Here is a 14,758-nt window from a genome sequence, read left to right on the forward strand (position 1 = left end):
CATATTTACATTTCCAGAGAGCTGGAAAGGAAGGGGAGAACTCTTTCAATTTGTATCTAGCACATACTCTAGTGAAACGTTTTCTCTGAAAGAAAACTGACTGAAATTTTGAGTTCTCTGTGATTTCACTTAATGTGAGTTAGGTCTTACTTTCCAGTAAAGCAAGTTATCAACCATGAAATTAATAAAGCAATGTACCACTTTTCTAGAAGAATCTTGGGCATTTTCAGGTTACTATGATCAGTTCCACAATCACTGATGAGCGATCTACTCATAAACCAATGGAACTACACATTCAATCAGAAAAACAGGAAAGACAGAGACACTATCACAGAATGGTGAGCATTAGCAAGTTCAAAACCAAAACATACATATGGGTTAAATATGCCTACCTGTTGAATTTTGAATTGCGTGTTGGTGATTCTGCACCTCTTAAAAGTTGTCTGAAATACTTCAAAACAATAAAGAAGAATTATAACTTAGTAAACTAATATTTGACTTTGAAACATGCTATTTTTATCTCTCTACTCTCTAGTTTAAAGAAAAAGATACTTAAGGGCTGGGGGTACAGCTCAGTGGTACAGCCCATGCCTACCATGTACAAGATCCTGGGTTAGATCCATAGTGAGAAGGAGGGAAAGAAGAAAGAGGAAAGAAGGAAAGAAGGCAAGGAAGGCGCAAGAGAGAAAAAGAAAGGAGAGAGGAAAAAGGGGGGAAAAACCTATTTAAATGAAGTGAATACAACCACAGTCCAATACAATAAAGATTAAATACTGCAAATGGAGAGAGATACTCAGGCCACTTGATTTCCTCAAGTCTATGAACAATGCATGTACGAGAAGAATGGGGGTTCTGCATCATGGCAGTATTACACAGCCAATCAGGTGGAACAAATGGTCCCAGTCTACCTAGTCACACAAACACAAACAGGATTTTAGTACAGTAAGTCCCTGACTTACAAACAAGTTCCACTCTGAAAGAACATTCTTAAGTTGATTCATCTGTAATCCAACGAAGTGAGTCTTATATAGTACACCTGTGAAAGTTCACAACTCAAATGTTTGTAAATTGGAGACATACTGTATTAAAACTTGTATTTACAAATAACTTTTAATTTCTTCTTAGTTATATAGCAGAAAAAGGTATTCACTTCCTTAATCTTTATTTTACTATTTGAATCATTTATCTAATTATGTATCAGAACCAACTATTAAATTGATATAAAAATGCGCAAAGTAAATATTTTGACTTACCTCATCACTGTGGCAGAACATAGGGGTAAATACATTCTCCAAGAGAGAAAGAACATGTTCATATGCTTCAAACAGACATCTCATAGTTTGAAGTTTCACAACGTCTATGTATGGGCCTTCAGCAACTATTCAAAAAAATTCTATTGTAGGAATTACTTACGAATAGCAAAATACCATATACGCTAGTTTAAAATTCATTACTGTACACTGAAAGTGCATACAAACAATATTAAAACTGTATTTTACATCAACTCCAATGTAAGAAATCATATTTGATTTAGAAATTAAAGCAAGCAATTCTGACAAATATATTAGATATATGAATTGTGAGTAAGTCTCTTCCTCAACCTTCCATCTCATTAATAAAGTTAATATTCAAGTTTTAAAAATGATTAAGATGTAATATGTATCTATACCAATCCCCAAAATGAATGTAATTATTATGTATTGCAAACATAACAGCTGTACTAATGAAAAAATCATTACAAATTTTAAGCTAGAAGTTAACAAAGACTGCTAAATATTTTTTAAAACTGCTAAATATTAATCAACTGCCTATGCACCTCACATAGCCATTGTAATAGTAAATTTAAAAATTTCTTTGAAAACTGTAAAAGAGCTATGGTATCTCTTCATCATCTACGACTTACTTCTTTGAATTTCTTCTACAATGAAGGGGTCAAATCTAATTTTGTCAATACTTTCATCCAAACAATAGGTTTTATAAATCTTCTGCAACTCTTCATGAAGAGATAGCATTTCATCATTTGATAACTCTGGTCGTAAAATCCTATCATTAAATTCCTCTAACAAATCGAAAATAAAACAACAGATTATTTTAGTATAGAACTGTTCATAAAAACTTCATACTGCTATTCTAACATAGTCAATATTAAAAGAAGCAATTGTAAGTAAGACAGATGCGGTGGGGCAAGCCTGTAATGCCAGCACTCAGGTGGCTAAGGAAGGAGGTGCACTGAGAGTTTAAAGGCTGCTTGTGCTGCATAGCAAGACCCTGCCTCAAAAGTCAAAAAATGAGTAAAAGCAGCAATTATAAAACTGTAATTCATTGTTTTAACTTTTAAAAAATATTTAGTTGCAAGCAAAACTACTCAGATGAAAGAAATGCAGTCAACTAAATCTATATATATCAATTAAATCATATAAATACATGAATAGCAATACAAATTTGCTAAAATTTCAAATAGTAAACATATTTTTAAAATTTCCTTTAAAGAACATATTGGGTTAATTTTTTGTATCAAAGGCCATTGTGAAATCTGACTCACTGAATAACAATGATACGGTTTCTTTTCATCTCCAACCCATGTTTTAAACAATATTTCCCTCCATCGGGAGGTTGCACAGTAACGGGAGCAGGGAGCATCTGAACATACAAATCTTTTTTCTAAAATGAGAGATGATAACATTAAAGTAGCCAAAACATTGAGTTTTGAGTAATTATTCCAAGAAGTATTATTAAGGAGTTTACCCCTTTATTCTTAGTTATTTAAACTGACTTAAAAGGTAGGAGGAGTTTCAAAAAATACTAGAATACAGAATAAAAAACCGTAAAACTGTCATTCCCTTACGATTTAATATATATAAAACTAGAATTTTAAAAGGAAAAGAATGAGTATAGCAGCATATTTGAAGACAGGAATTTTCAAAAGCTGACAAAGGACACCAACCCAAATATCCAATATTCTTGCAAAAATCTAAGCAGAATAAATAAAAAGACAACTACAAATTATAATCTGATTGTCAAGATAGAAGACATAACCACACACAAAAAAAAGAAAACATAACCACAAACATGCAATAATCATAAAAGTCCTACACATACCAACTACAAAGCAAAGATCAAAGTAGATTTTTATAAGTTAACTAAATACTATTTAAAAGAAATATAGTAAACATTTTACTCAGACATTGAAAGATCCACAGAAACACAGACAGTTATAAAGAAAGATGGTAGGTCAGGCAGAGTGGGGCATGCCTATAGTCCCAGCACTTGGGAAGCTAAGGCAGGAGGATCGCTGCAAGTTCAAGGCCAGCCTGGGCTACACAGCGAGATCAAGGACAGCCTGAACTAGACAGTGAGAGCCTGTCTAAAAAAAAAAAGAAAGATGGTGTAGCTAGCTCTATTAATACCACATAAAATTGACTTCAAAACAGAGAATTATCAGAGATGTAACGGAACATTTATAACAAGATGATGAATTCTTCTAGAACTTACAACAGTCATTCTTAAATTTGTCTGCACCAAGTAATAAAGTTCAAACTACATTTAAAAAAAAAAAAACCTAACAAAACACAATGGAGAAATGGTGAACCAATCAAAAAATTCAGAAAGCCAGGAGTGTGGTGCACAGCTGCAATCCTAGAACTTGGGAGGCCGAGGCAGGAGGATCACTGTGTATTCGAGGCCAACCTAGGCTACACAATAAACTCAAGGCCAACCTGAACTGCACGGCAACACCGTCTCAAAATCCTGACTGCACAGAAACTGTGACAAAAAATCAACTGGGATATCATTAAAAAGTTTTTGCGCAACAAAAGAAAACCACCAAGAGAGTGAAGAGACAACCTACAATGTGGGAAAAATGTTTGCCAGCTGTTCCTCAGACAAAGGATTACTATCAAGAATACATAAAAAATCAGATCTCCCAAATTTAAAAACCCAAACCAAAAATGGGCATCTAAGATGAACACACACGTCTCAGATGAAGAAATACAAACAGTAAATAAATATATGAAAAAATGTTCAACATCATTGGTCATTTGAGAGATGCAAATTAAAACAATGCTGAGATTCCATCTTACCCTGGAAAGAATAGCTAATATCAAGAAACTAACCAGTAACAAATGCTGGAGGGGGGGACTGGGGATTTAGCTCAGCGGCAAAAGCGCCTGCCTGGCAAGCGCAAGGTCGTGAGTTCGGTTCCCGGTACCAGAGAAAAACCAAAAAAAAAAAAAACAAATGCTGGAGGGGCTGTGGGGAAAAAGGAACCCCTCTCCTCTACTGGTAGGAGTGTAGACTGGTAAAACCACTGTGGAAATCAGTGTGGAGATTCTTCAAAAAACTAGGATTGGAGGTCCCATTTGACCCAGCTCTTCTCCTGCTGGGTATCTCCCCATAAAAATTAAAAACATCATACCACAGCGATATATGTGCACCCATGTTTACAGCAGCACAATTTGTAATAGCCAGATCTCAGAAACAACCCAAATGCCCATCAACTGAGGAATGGATCAAAAAGAGGTGGTATTTTTATACAATGCAGTGGTACTCACCCATAAACAAGGATAAACTGGAGACTTTTATAGGTAAATTGATGCAACTCAAGACCATACTCCTAAGTGAAATAAACCAGATGCACATGTACAAACATAATATTGTCTCCCTAATATGAAAAGCTGAAAGAGTAAGTAAGATCCAAATGTACAACAGATACTGTTAAATGGGAAGAAACTTCAAAATGAAAGAGAAACTGGGATGGGAGAAAGGAGAAAAGAAGACAAAAGGTAAAAGAAAAAATATGTATATCAAACACAGTTATACTACCAATTTCTCTTAGTTCATTGAAAAGAAAGGTTTGTGCTAATACTGTTTGCACAATTAAATGCTGCTATCTTCTACTCTGAGTAACTAATTTAAAGATAACAATATGTAATGTATTAACCATTGTTAACCTATCTTCTGAAATTTTATTTTTTTTCTCTTTTAAAAAAAAGGTTTTGAGGCCGCGGATAGAGCTCAGCGGCACAGAACCTGCCTGGCAAGTGTGAGGTCGTGAGTTCGATTCCTGGTACTGGGGGGAAAAAAAAGCTTTTGCACAGCAAGAAAAACCACCAACAGAAGGAAGATTTTCCCACAGTGTGGGAAAATATTTTTCCAGCTGTTCCTCAGCCAAAGGACTATTATCTAGAATATATATACAAAGAACTCAAAAAAGTCAGACCCCTAAAATTTAAAGACCCAATTCAAAATTGGCACGTTAAATAAATAAACACTTCTCAAATGAAGTACAAATGGCAAATAAATATATGAAAAAAGGTCAAGATCACTGGTAATTCAAGAAATGCACCTTAAAACAATGCTGAGATTCCATCTCACCCTGGAAAGAATGGCTATTATCAAGAAATCAACCAATAACAAGTGCTGTCAGGGCAGTAGGGATAAAGGACTCCTTCTCTACTGCTGGTGGGAATGCAGACTGGTACAACCACTGTGGAAATCAGTGCAGAGATTCCTCAAAAAACTAAAACTAGAGGTTCCACTTGATCCAGCTATCCCCCTTCTTGGTATCTTACCAAAAGAAATTAAAAGCATCATATCACAGTGATACACGTACACCCATGTTTATAGCGGCACAGTTTGTAATAGCTAAATTTTTGTTTTGTTTTGTTTTTTTGAAACAGGGTGTCACTATGCAGTTCAGGCTGGCCTTGAGCTCACTTTGTGGTTAAGGCTGGTCTTGAACTCACAGTGATCCTCCTGCCTCAGCCTCACAAGTGCTAGGATTACAGGCATGCGTCACCACATCCAGCTTATAATAGCTAAATTTTGAAAACAGCCCAATGCCCATCAACCAATGAATGGCTAAAGGTTTGATTTTTTTTTTTTATACAATGGGGTACTACTATGACATAAAGGATAAGCTTCAGACAGTTCTAACTAAATGGATGCAGCTTGAGACTGTACTCCAAAGTAAAATAAATCAGACACACATGTATCACGTTGTTTCTCTGGTGTGAGAAATCAAAAGTGTAAATAAGGACCAAAATGTATAATAGATATTGGGAAATGGGAAGAAAGTATTCAAACGAGAAGAGGTACAATGGATGGGAGAGGGCGAAAGGAAGGAATGGACAGGGAAAAAAAGAATAGAAAGAAAAAATGGAAACAAAGCTTTTGTAAGTAAGGAGGAGAAGAGGGGCTAAAGGGAGGGTGAGGAAATAGGAAAAAAAAGCAGCAGCAAGATATATTATGTACAGGTACAAATTCCCTATGATAAATATTGTCACTATGTATTTTTAAAACATACCACTGGAAAGAAAGGGAAAGATAAAGTAAAACTATGTATTCACATATGATGTGACTGTATATGTAGGAAATCCACAAAAATGCCACTAAACTATTTAGTAGTATTACAGGTATAAAGGCAATATTAGAAGACAATTTAATTTCTCTATATTTACAATTAACTATTAGAAAAATTGTTTTAAATATCAAATGGAAGTATATCCTAAAAAAAAAAACAAAACCCTACACTAAGAGCTACACAACACTGTGGAGACAAACTAAGCAAGATTGAAACAGGGAAATATGCCACATTCATGCACTAGAAGCCTAAATACTTCTGAAATGTCATTACTCTTCAAGTTGCTATATAAATTCAATGTAATCCCATTCAAAAAATCCAACCGTGTGTGTGTGTGTGTGTGTGTGTGTGTGTAAACTGGCCATCCAAACCCAAGTTTATATAGAAATGCAAAGAACTCAAAATAGCCAAAAAAAAAAAAAGAAAAAACCCACTAAAAATGAACAAAGTAAAAAACTTTACAGCACATTATTCGCAGAGTGGACATACGATCAATAAAAAAGAGTAAAATTCAGAAATGAAGCCACACGTATATAGTCAGACAACTGTCAGTAACTTAAGAAAGAAACACCTTGCTGGGAGTGCTGGTGCACACCTGTCACCCCAGCACTCAGGAGGTTGAGGCAAGAGAATCACCATGAGTGCGAGTCAAGCTGGGTTACATAAGTGAGTTCCAGGCCAGCCTGCACAACATAGTGAAACCCTGTCTTAAGAAAAAAAACAAAACAAACAAACACGTCTTTTCAAAAAGTGGGTACTGAAAAACTGAACACCAATTTCCTTATGAAGAAAAAAAAATCCTACATCCCAACATATACCAACACAAAAAATATTGCAAGCTACAGCTACACATAAATTCTAAAATTATAGTGCACCTACAGAAAAAGAAAAAAGAGTAGGAAAAGACTTATGAAAATCACAAGAAGCATTAAACATAAAATTAAAAATTACTACAATAAGTTTCATGAAAATTTTAAAGGTCTGCAGACCAAAACGCACTCTTCAGAAAATGAAACAAGAAACCATATGGAACAAAATATTCATAAAAAAAAGAAAATATTCATAATACATATATCTGACAAAAATCTTGCATAAAAAGAATCTTTAAAAAAAACTGTAATGACGAAAAGAAAAATACAACAAGCAAAAGATTAATATCAGAATGACCAATATTATATACACAATATGACTAGTCATAGAAAAATGCAAAGTAAAGCCACAACAAGATATCATCCACTAAAATGGTAAAAATTAAAAAGATAAACACCAGCAAATTTTGGTAAAGACGTACAACAACCACAGCTTTCACATATTCCTTGGGAAATAAAAACAGTACAACCATTTTGAAAATCAATTCAGCATTAAATACATATCTATCCCATGACCAACAATTCTACATCCAGTTATTAAATATATGCCCACCAAAAGCCTTCTACAATAATGTTCATGGCAGCTTTCCCCAAAGTAGAAGCAGTCCACCCACCATCAACAGGGATAACTGGGTAAAGAGGTGGTGTCTACATACAATGAAAAACTACTCAGCAATAAAAAAAGAACAAGCTATTGATCTACACAACAACCAAGATGAATCATTAAAAGCATTATCCTGAATGGATGAAGCCAAGCACAAGTGTAGATATTATGTGACTGCATTTCTAAGAGGAAATTGTACAAGCAATGTAATCTTTGGTGAAAGAAATGAAACTGTTCATTTCTTTTCCAAGAGTAGGGGCAGAGATGGATTTCTTAGGAAGTACACTAAAGGCTCGCTCGCTCTCTCTTTTTTTTTTTTTCATCTTTTTGAGACAGGGTTTCGCTAGGCACTTCAGGCTGGCCTTGAACTCACTGCAGTCCTCCTGCCTTAGTCTCCTGAGTGCTGGGATTACTAAAGGCACTTTCAGTGATGGAAAACATTCTCTCTCTTGATAAAGATACAGGTTACAAGGATGTATATATGTGTAAAAAGGATCAAATGTACATTTAAATTCCATGTTTCACTATGTAAATTATACCTCAATTTTTAAGTTACATTTTGAAAAGGAATTAAATGCATTAAGAAAAAAAGAGTCCACAAAGTGTCTCACAAATTCAAAATCCATGTTAAGAGTTTGTAATAAAAATAAAACATGTTTGTTTATTTAATTAAAATAACCCTTAATAAAAACAATGACAGAATGGTAGTGATTTGTATTATTAATGGGGTCTTTAGCATATTTACATTATACTGAATTTTTCGTAGCTTTTTCTGCTACTAAGATTTGACCGGCATCAATTATACATTATGTAACATTCTGGAAAGAAATGGACACTTGGGAGAAACTAATAGTTGCTCTTAGAACATCAAAGTAAATGAAATTTAGTACAATGTTAGATGGCTACTATAACACCAGATCCCTCCAAGTTGTAAAGAGACTTAAGCAAACTACAGCACACACGAAAGCCTCACCAACAGTCAGACAAAACTGCAACACGTGGACCGCTCCTTCTTGTTTCAGAAAGTTCATAAAACGAAATAAAAGATCTTGTTGTTCTCTGATTTGCTTCAATTCTAACTTCAGCACCTTGATACAATATGTAAAGAAGAGTAAGTTAAAGCTATAAAAATGTGTTCTGCAATTGTTTATATAGAAAAATAATGATATTGCTAAAAATACTCACAGATGGTTTTTTATTTCTAGGTTCTGCAAATTTCTGCAAGAATGGAACTAAAGGGGAAGGTGGTTCGGTTGCTTTTTCAGGCTTTGAAGAAAAAGAATTATTATCTTAGTAACAAAGTCACTTGATTTGACACCCAGAATCAAAACTGAATGAAATGTGAAGTGTTTTTAAGTGCTGAATACTCACTGGACTATCATCTATGAAGATGATAAGCAAATGATTCACAGTATCCTAGTGGAAAATAATAAACACAGGTCAAATAACTTTTACATTATCGAATTCTCTAGAAAAATGCAGTGGCTAAGGTTCTACACTTGTGTATTACTTTTATAAAAATAGGCAAACAAAAGCTATTCGAATTTTGGCATTTCAAATGTTTATAAATTATTCCCGTTTCTTTTAAATTCTACGGGATCAAAGATGGAGAATCTTAAGTCGGTAATGATAGATAAGTTGATAAGTAATATATACATATGTATGAGACAAAAACACACAGGCACACACACACACAATGAACGCTTAGCCTGAAAAGAAAGGAAATTTTAACACATGGTGTAACATGGAAAAACCTTGAGGACATTATGTTAAGTGAAATAACCCAAGCACAGAAAGACAGATACTGTGTAAGTCCACTTCTATGAGGTGCTGGAGTAGCCAAATCCATAAAAAGTAAAATGGTAGCTGCCAGGGGACAAAGGAAGGAATGAGAAGTTACTGATTAATAGGTCTAGAGTTTCAGTTTGTAAAATGAAAAGTTTTGGAGAAGGGTGATAGTGACTGCTATGCAACAAAAAGAATAATACTTCATTCCAATGAACTATACACACAGAAATGTTTAAGACGGTACGTTTTATGTGCAGTGTGTTTTATGATGAAAAGAATTTTAAAAAACAAAAATGTCTTACTGGATCAGCTAGAAAATCCAAAGAAGGAAGAAATACAGAACCAGATAAGATCTCTCTTATAAGTAAGGTCAGGGATCTGGAAAAAAGAAATAATAATCATGTATTTAGTAATTTATACCTGTTCTTAACTTCCAAATGTATATGAAATTACCTGAAAACCCTGTTAAAATGCACATCGTAAAACAACCGACCCAGGATTGGCCCGGCGGTTTACATTTCCCTCATTCTAGGTGATTCCCATGTTACTGGTTTCATAGTTGTGAACTTATGAAGTTCTTGCTTGGCCAAAAAAAGCTATTATTTAACAGAAAAAAAAGTATTCCCTTCAAAGAAGAGCTTGGGAGACATAACAAAATGATTCCTCCCTAGAAATATTTGATTTTTGTTTGTTTTTCAGATACAAAGTCTCATAATGAAAAAACGTCTCACAATGTAGCCCAGACTTGCCTCAAACCTGCTATCCTTCTGCCTCAGCCTCCCAAGTGCTGGAATTACAAGTGTGCACCACCATGCCTAGTTCTGCCTCAAAATATTTGAAGTGCTTAATATATTTTAAATTAATATTTAAGACTAATATTTTAATAATATAATGCAACTATCTTCTAATATTTAAATTAATATTACAAATTAACCTAAAATACAAATTATCTTCTTTTTTTTGGTACCAGGACTCAAATTCAGGACCTTGCCAGGCAGGCACTATACTGCTGAGCTAAGTCCCTAGTTCCTTCTTTTTGAGTTTTAAATTTATTTTTTAATAGTACGTGCAACTACAGGAAACAAAAGCCCAAGAAGCAAAGAACAAAGTCATTCACAGTCATAAGCAGCTTAGCTGGATATGTCCTTCTAAGTTCTACATGTACATATGTAACATTTCTGTGACTGACATTATACAGGATGTGTCAGGCTTTTCTACACATCACCAATTCAAAATTCCAATGCTACAGAAGTACTTTTGATAATCAATAGTACACTACAACTCAATCTGTTAGCAAAAACTGTAGTAATGCCTTCTTGGAGATAATAATTTCACCGAAGATAAAAACGGCAACAGGACTTTGGATGGAAGTAGTGGCAGATTTACAACTGAAATACTACATTCCCTTAATACTCAATTTAAAATGAGACATAAAGCAACAGAGTACACCAAGCGTTTGGGTACCTCCTAGAGGCTAGTTTTCATTTGTCTTTTGCAGTACTAGAGACTAACCCACGGACTTCCCTTAAAGGAGTCGTAAGAGGAGTCCGTCTTTTAAGTGCCATAATGTGCATGTTTTTAAAAAGGAATATAAACGAAATAAAATGTAATGATCTCAAATAAGGAAATCAATTTTATTCATATTTGTCTTTGGATTCCAGACCAGGTTTCAAGAAAAAATTCTAAACAATACAATATATTACAATTACTTAGCATTTAAATGGGCATTTTAAACTGGACATGGGGGTGCATCCTTGTAATACCAGCACTCAGGAGACTGAGGCAGGGGGATCACTGCAAGTTCGAGACCAGCCTGGGCTATAAAGTGAGCTTAAGGCCAGCCTGAACTGCACAGCGAGAAGACTCTGTCTCAAAAAGACAAAAAAAGTACTGATAAAATTATTTTCTTTAAATGAAAAACTGTTCACATCATAGAATAACACTAAGTTTTATGTAATCATGGTATACAAATAAACGGCATTTTCTACGATTTTTATATAATCGTGCTATACAAATAAACTATGATATTTTCTAATCTATTTATACTGTACCTGCAGTCTGTTGCTTTAGGAGGCAAAATATAAGGAAAAAGTAATTCAGTGAGTTTCCTTAAATAGTGTAATTCATCTCTTCGACTTCTCAAAGCCACATGCAGCTCTGGACCATATTCTTCTAAAGCAGCTTGCTGTAAATACTCTGTATTTTTAACTACAAGATTAAAAAAAAGTTAAACACTGAAACAAGTTAAGAGATAGCAAATAATTTCAGCCATTTCCACTAACAAATCAAATAGCATCTACTCCAGTCACCCTTTTTTTAAGCCCCTGCTCTTTTCAGTATGTATTCTGTAGAGAAATTTTTCAGAAACAGAATATAAAGACAAATTTTTCTTTGTGGGAAATTTATTCATTTTCCAATAAACTGATATTGGACCCTTCTCTCCTGGGGCAAATAAGAATTTCAACTCAAAGTCTCTACAAACTAAATAAAATAATACAAAATTATTTGAGAAGGACTGGTACTCAGGACTGAACCGGGGGCCTTCCTACTGAGCTATACCCTCAGTCCCTTTTATTTTTTATTTTGAGATGGGGTCTCACTAAGTTACTAAATTATTGAGGCTGGGCTCAAACTTGCAATCCTCCTGCCTCTACCTCCCAGAGTGCTGGATTACAGCTGTGAGCTACCACTCCTAATGGCAAATGATTTTGACTAGAAAAAAATATAGAAAATGTCTTTTGGCATATACAAGGCTTTTGTAATCAAATGTATCTTGTTCATCCTCCACAAAAACAGTAATTACCCTACTCAAAAATTTCTAACTGACCTGGTTTTACATCAAATTCATCAATTATTTTAGAGCAGTTATAAAATCTGGCTTCCCTGGAAAGTTCTGCATCTTTAGACATGCCATATATTAGTAAGAGATCTAAAATTACAAGGTAGAAGCCCAGGAACATACAGATTTCTTCACAAATATTAACTGATGATAGAAGTTACATTACTAGAAAGGGATTTTTTAAAGATTAGGCTCCAAAGTAATATTTTCAAACTTTTTTTTTCATCTGAGATAGTGTCTGTCTCTCTCCACAGTTTATACTAGCTTTGAACTCACCATTTAAAAGCAGTAGCCCAACATGCCTTTGAACTCATGGTGATCCTCCTGCCTCAGCCTCCCAAGTACTATCATTACAGGCATTTGCGCTATGCCCACCTCAAACTTTAAATACTGGCCATGCATCCCTAATCCAAAAATTCAAAATCTCAAATGCTCCAAAATCTGACACTTTCAGGATTTTTTTTCTGGTACTGGGGATTAAACTTGGAGCCTTCTCTCTAGCTACATCTCCAGTCCATTTTTAATTTAAGACAGAGTCTCACTAAGTTGCTAAGTGGTCCACACTGGGCTTGAAGTTGCAGTCCTCCTGCCTCAGCCTCTCAGAATGCTGGGATTACAGATCTCTGCTACCATGCATGGCTATAAAACTGGACCCATTTGAGCACTAACGTGACATACTCTCTCAGTCCATGAGGTACTAAAGCAGGACTGCCAAGGAACAGTTTTTAGAAGAAATGTATTTTAAAATCATTTGCCAAGCTCTGCCCTCCCCAAGAATTTGAGATATGGGTCTTTTAAAACTTTCTATTGTAAGAACAGGTATAAAATCAGAAGTGCTAGAGACAGACTCAGTGGTAGAGTGCTTGCCTAGCATGTGCAAGACCCTGGGTTCAATACATAGCACTGCAAAAGCAAAACTAAAACAAAATCAGAAGACTATGATGTGCTAAGTCCCAGATCTGTTTCTTACGGATATAATTTCAAACAATTTATGTAATTCTTTTGAGCTTCAAAGTCTGTATTAGGGGGGCTGGGGATTTAGCTCAGTGGCAAAAGCGCCTGCCTGGCAAGCTCAAGGTCGTGAGTTCGGTTCCCGGTGCCGGAGAAAAACAAAAAAAAAAGTCTGTATCAGTAGTTATGTTATTAACATCATATAAAATATGTAAATTACTGTAAAGTCTGATGTAATTAAGCATTCACACATAATATGAATTAAATCATGAGACTGGAATCTACTTAATATCTGCAAGTGTGAGGAATTTTTGTAGTCCTAGGTAATGGGAAATTAAACAGACCAGTTAAAACATTTTTAAAGTAGCGTGGCAGGGTAATTGCATATATAAACAAAAGACAGTGTCTGGAACACAGAACATGGATTAATACCCACTAATCAGTTGGGTATGGTGCTGCACACCTGTAATCCTAGCACTTGGGAGGCTGAGGCAGAAGGACTGCCACAGATTTGAGGCCAGCCTGGGCTCCATAGTGTGTTTAAGTCCAGCTTGAATTACATAGTGAAACCTTGTCTCAAAAAAAAAAAGAATGCTTCATTTGTACTCAACATTTCTTAGAGCCTTGGAAAACATTTATATACATAGAAAACTTCTATAGGGAGCAGGGGATATAGCTCAGTGGTACAGCACCTGTCTGGCAAGCTCCAGGTCATGATTTCAATTCTTAGTACCAAAAAAAAAGAAAGCAGGCCAGGGATATAGCTCAGTGGAACAAGTGCCTGCCTGGCAAGCGCAAGGTCCCAAGTCTGATTCCCAGTACAAAAAAAAAAAAAAAACTTCTACATAATTCTTAATTCTCAAGAGGCAAATTAAAGAGAATTCTGAGTAAAGATGAAGAGAGAAGCCTTTTACTTCCTAAGTTATGCATACTTATGTGGCTGAAGAATTCAGAAAACAAGTTCATAAAGAAATTAGAAATAAAAAAGCTGAAAACCTTTTTTACAAACCTACGTAAATCATGTCATATGTAGAACAGCAGAATTTTTGGATAAAATTAGCCCTTTAATTCTCTGGTAGTTTAGTTCTATGAATTTAATTGCAGAGCTATTAACGAATCTAGTTTGTATTTTGTGGTGCTTCATAACTGAGGATGATTTTTGTTTTGTTTCGGTTTGGTTTTTTTCCGGTATCGGGAATCGAACTCACGACCTTGTGCTTGTCAGGCAGGCGCTGTGCCGCTGAGCTAAATCCCCAGGCCCCGAGGATGATTTCTGACACAGATAGTAGTAACCCCTTTCTTACAAGAACTCAACAAAAAAGTTTCAAACTATTCTGTTTCTATTA

General features: G+C 35.0%; 1 protein-coding gene across 2 annotated transcripts in view; it reads right to left on the minus strand.

Moving 5' to 3' along the window:
- Positions 1-14,758, minus strand: part of Snx14 (sorting nexin 14) — an 80,860-nt gene that overhangs the window by 45,161 nt on the left and 20,941 nt on the right. For both annotated transcript variants that reach the window (XM_005377702.2, XM_005377703.2), the window contains exons 8-15: positions 11,674-11,830; positions 9,925-10,000; positions 9,206-9,250; positions 9,020-9,100; positions 8,808-8,922; positions 1,904-2,059; positions 1,254-1,378; positions 393-451 (exon numbers count right to left, since the gene is read on the minus strand). In XM_005377702.2, the coding sequence (XP_005377759.1) occupies positions 393-451; positions 1,254-1,378; positions 1,904-2,059; positions 8,808-8,922; positions 9,020-9,100; positions 9,206-9,250; positions 9,925-10,000; positions 11,674-11,830 (814 nt within the window). The remainder of the gene's footprint in view (positions 1-392; positions 452-1,253; positions 1,379-1,903; positions 2,060-8,807; positions 8,923-9,019; positions 9,101-9,205; positions 9,251-9,924; positions 10,001-11,673; positions 11,831-14,758) is intronic.

Source organism: Chinchilla lanigera, unplaced genomic scaffold, assembly GCF_000276665.1.
Source record: "Chinchilla lanigera isolate Chin_1 unplaced genomic scaffold, ChiLan1.0 scaffold00010, whole genome shotgun sequence".
In the NCBI taxonomy this organism is placed as follows: Eukaryota; Metazoa; Chordata; class Mammalia; order Rodentia; family Chinchillidae; genus Chinchilla; species Chinchilla lanigera.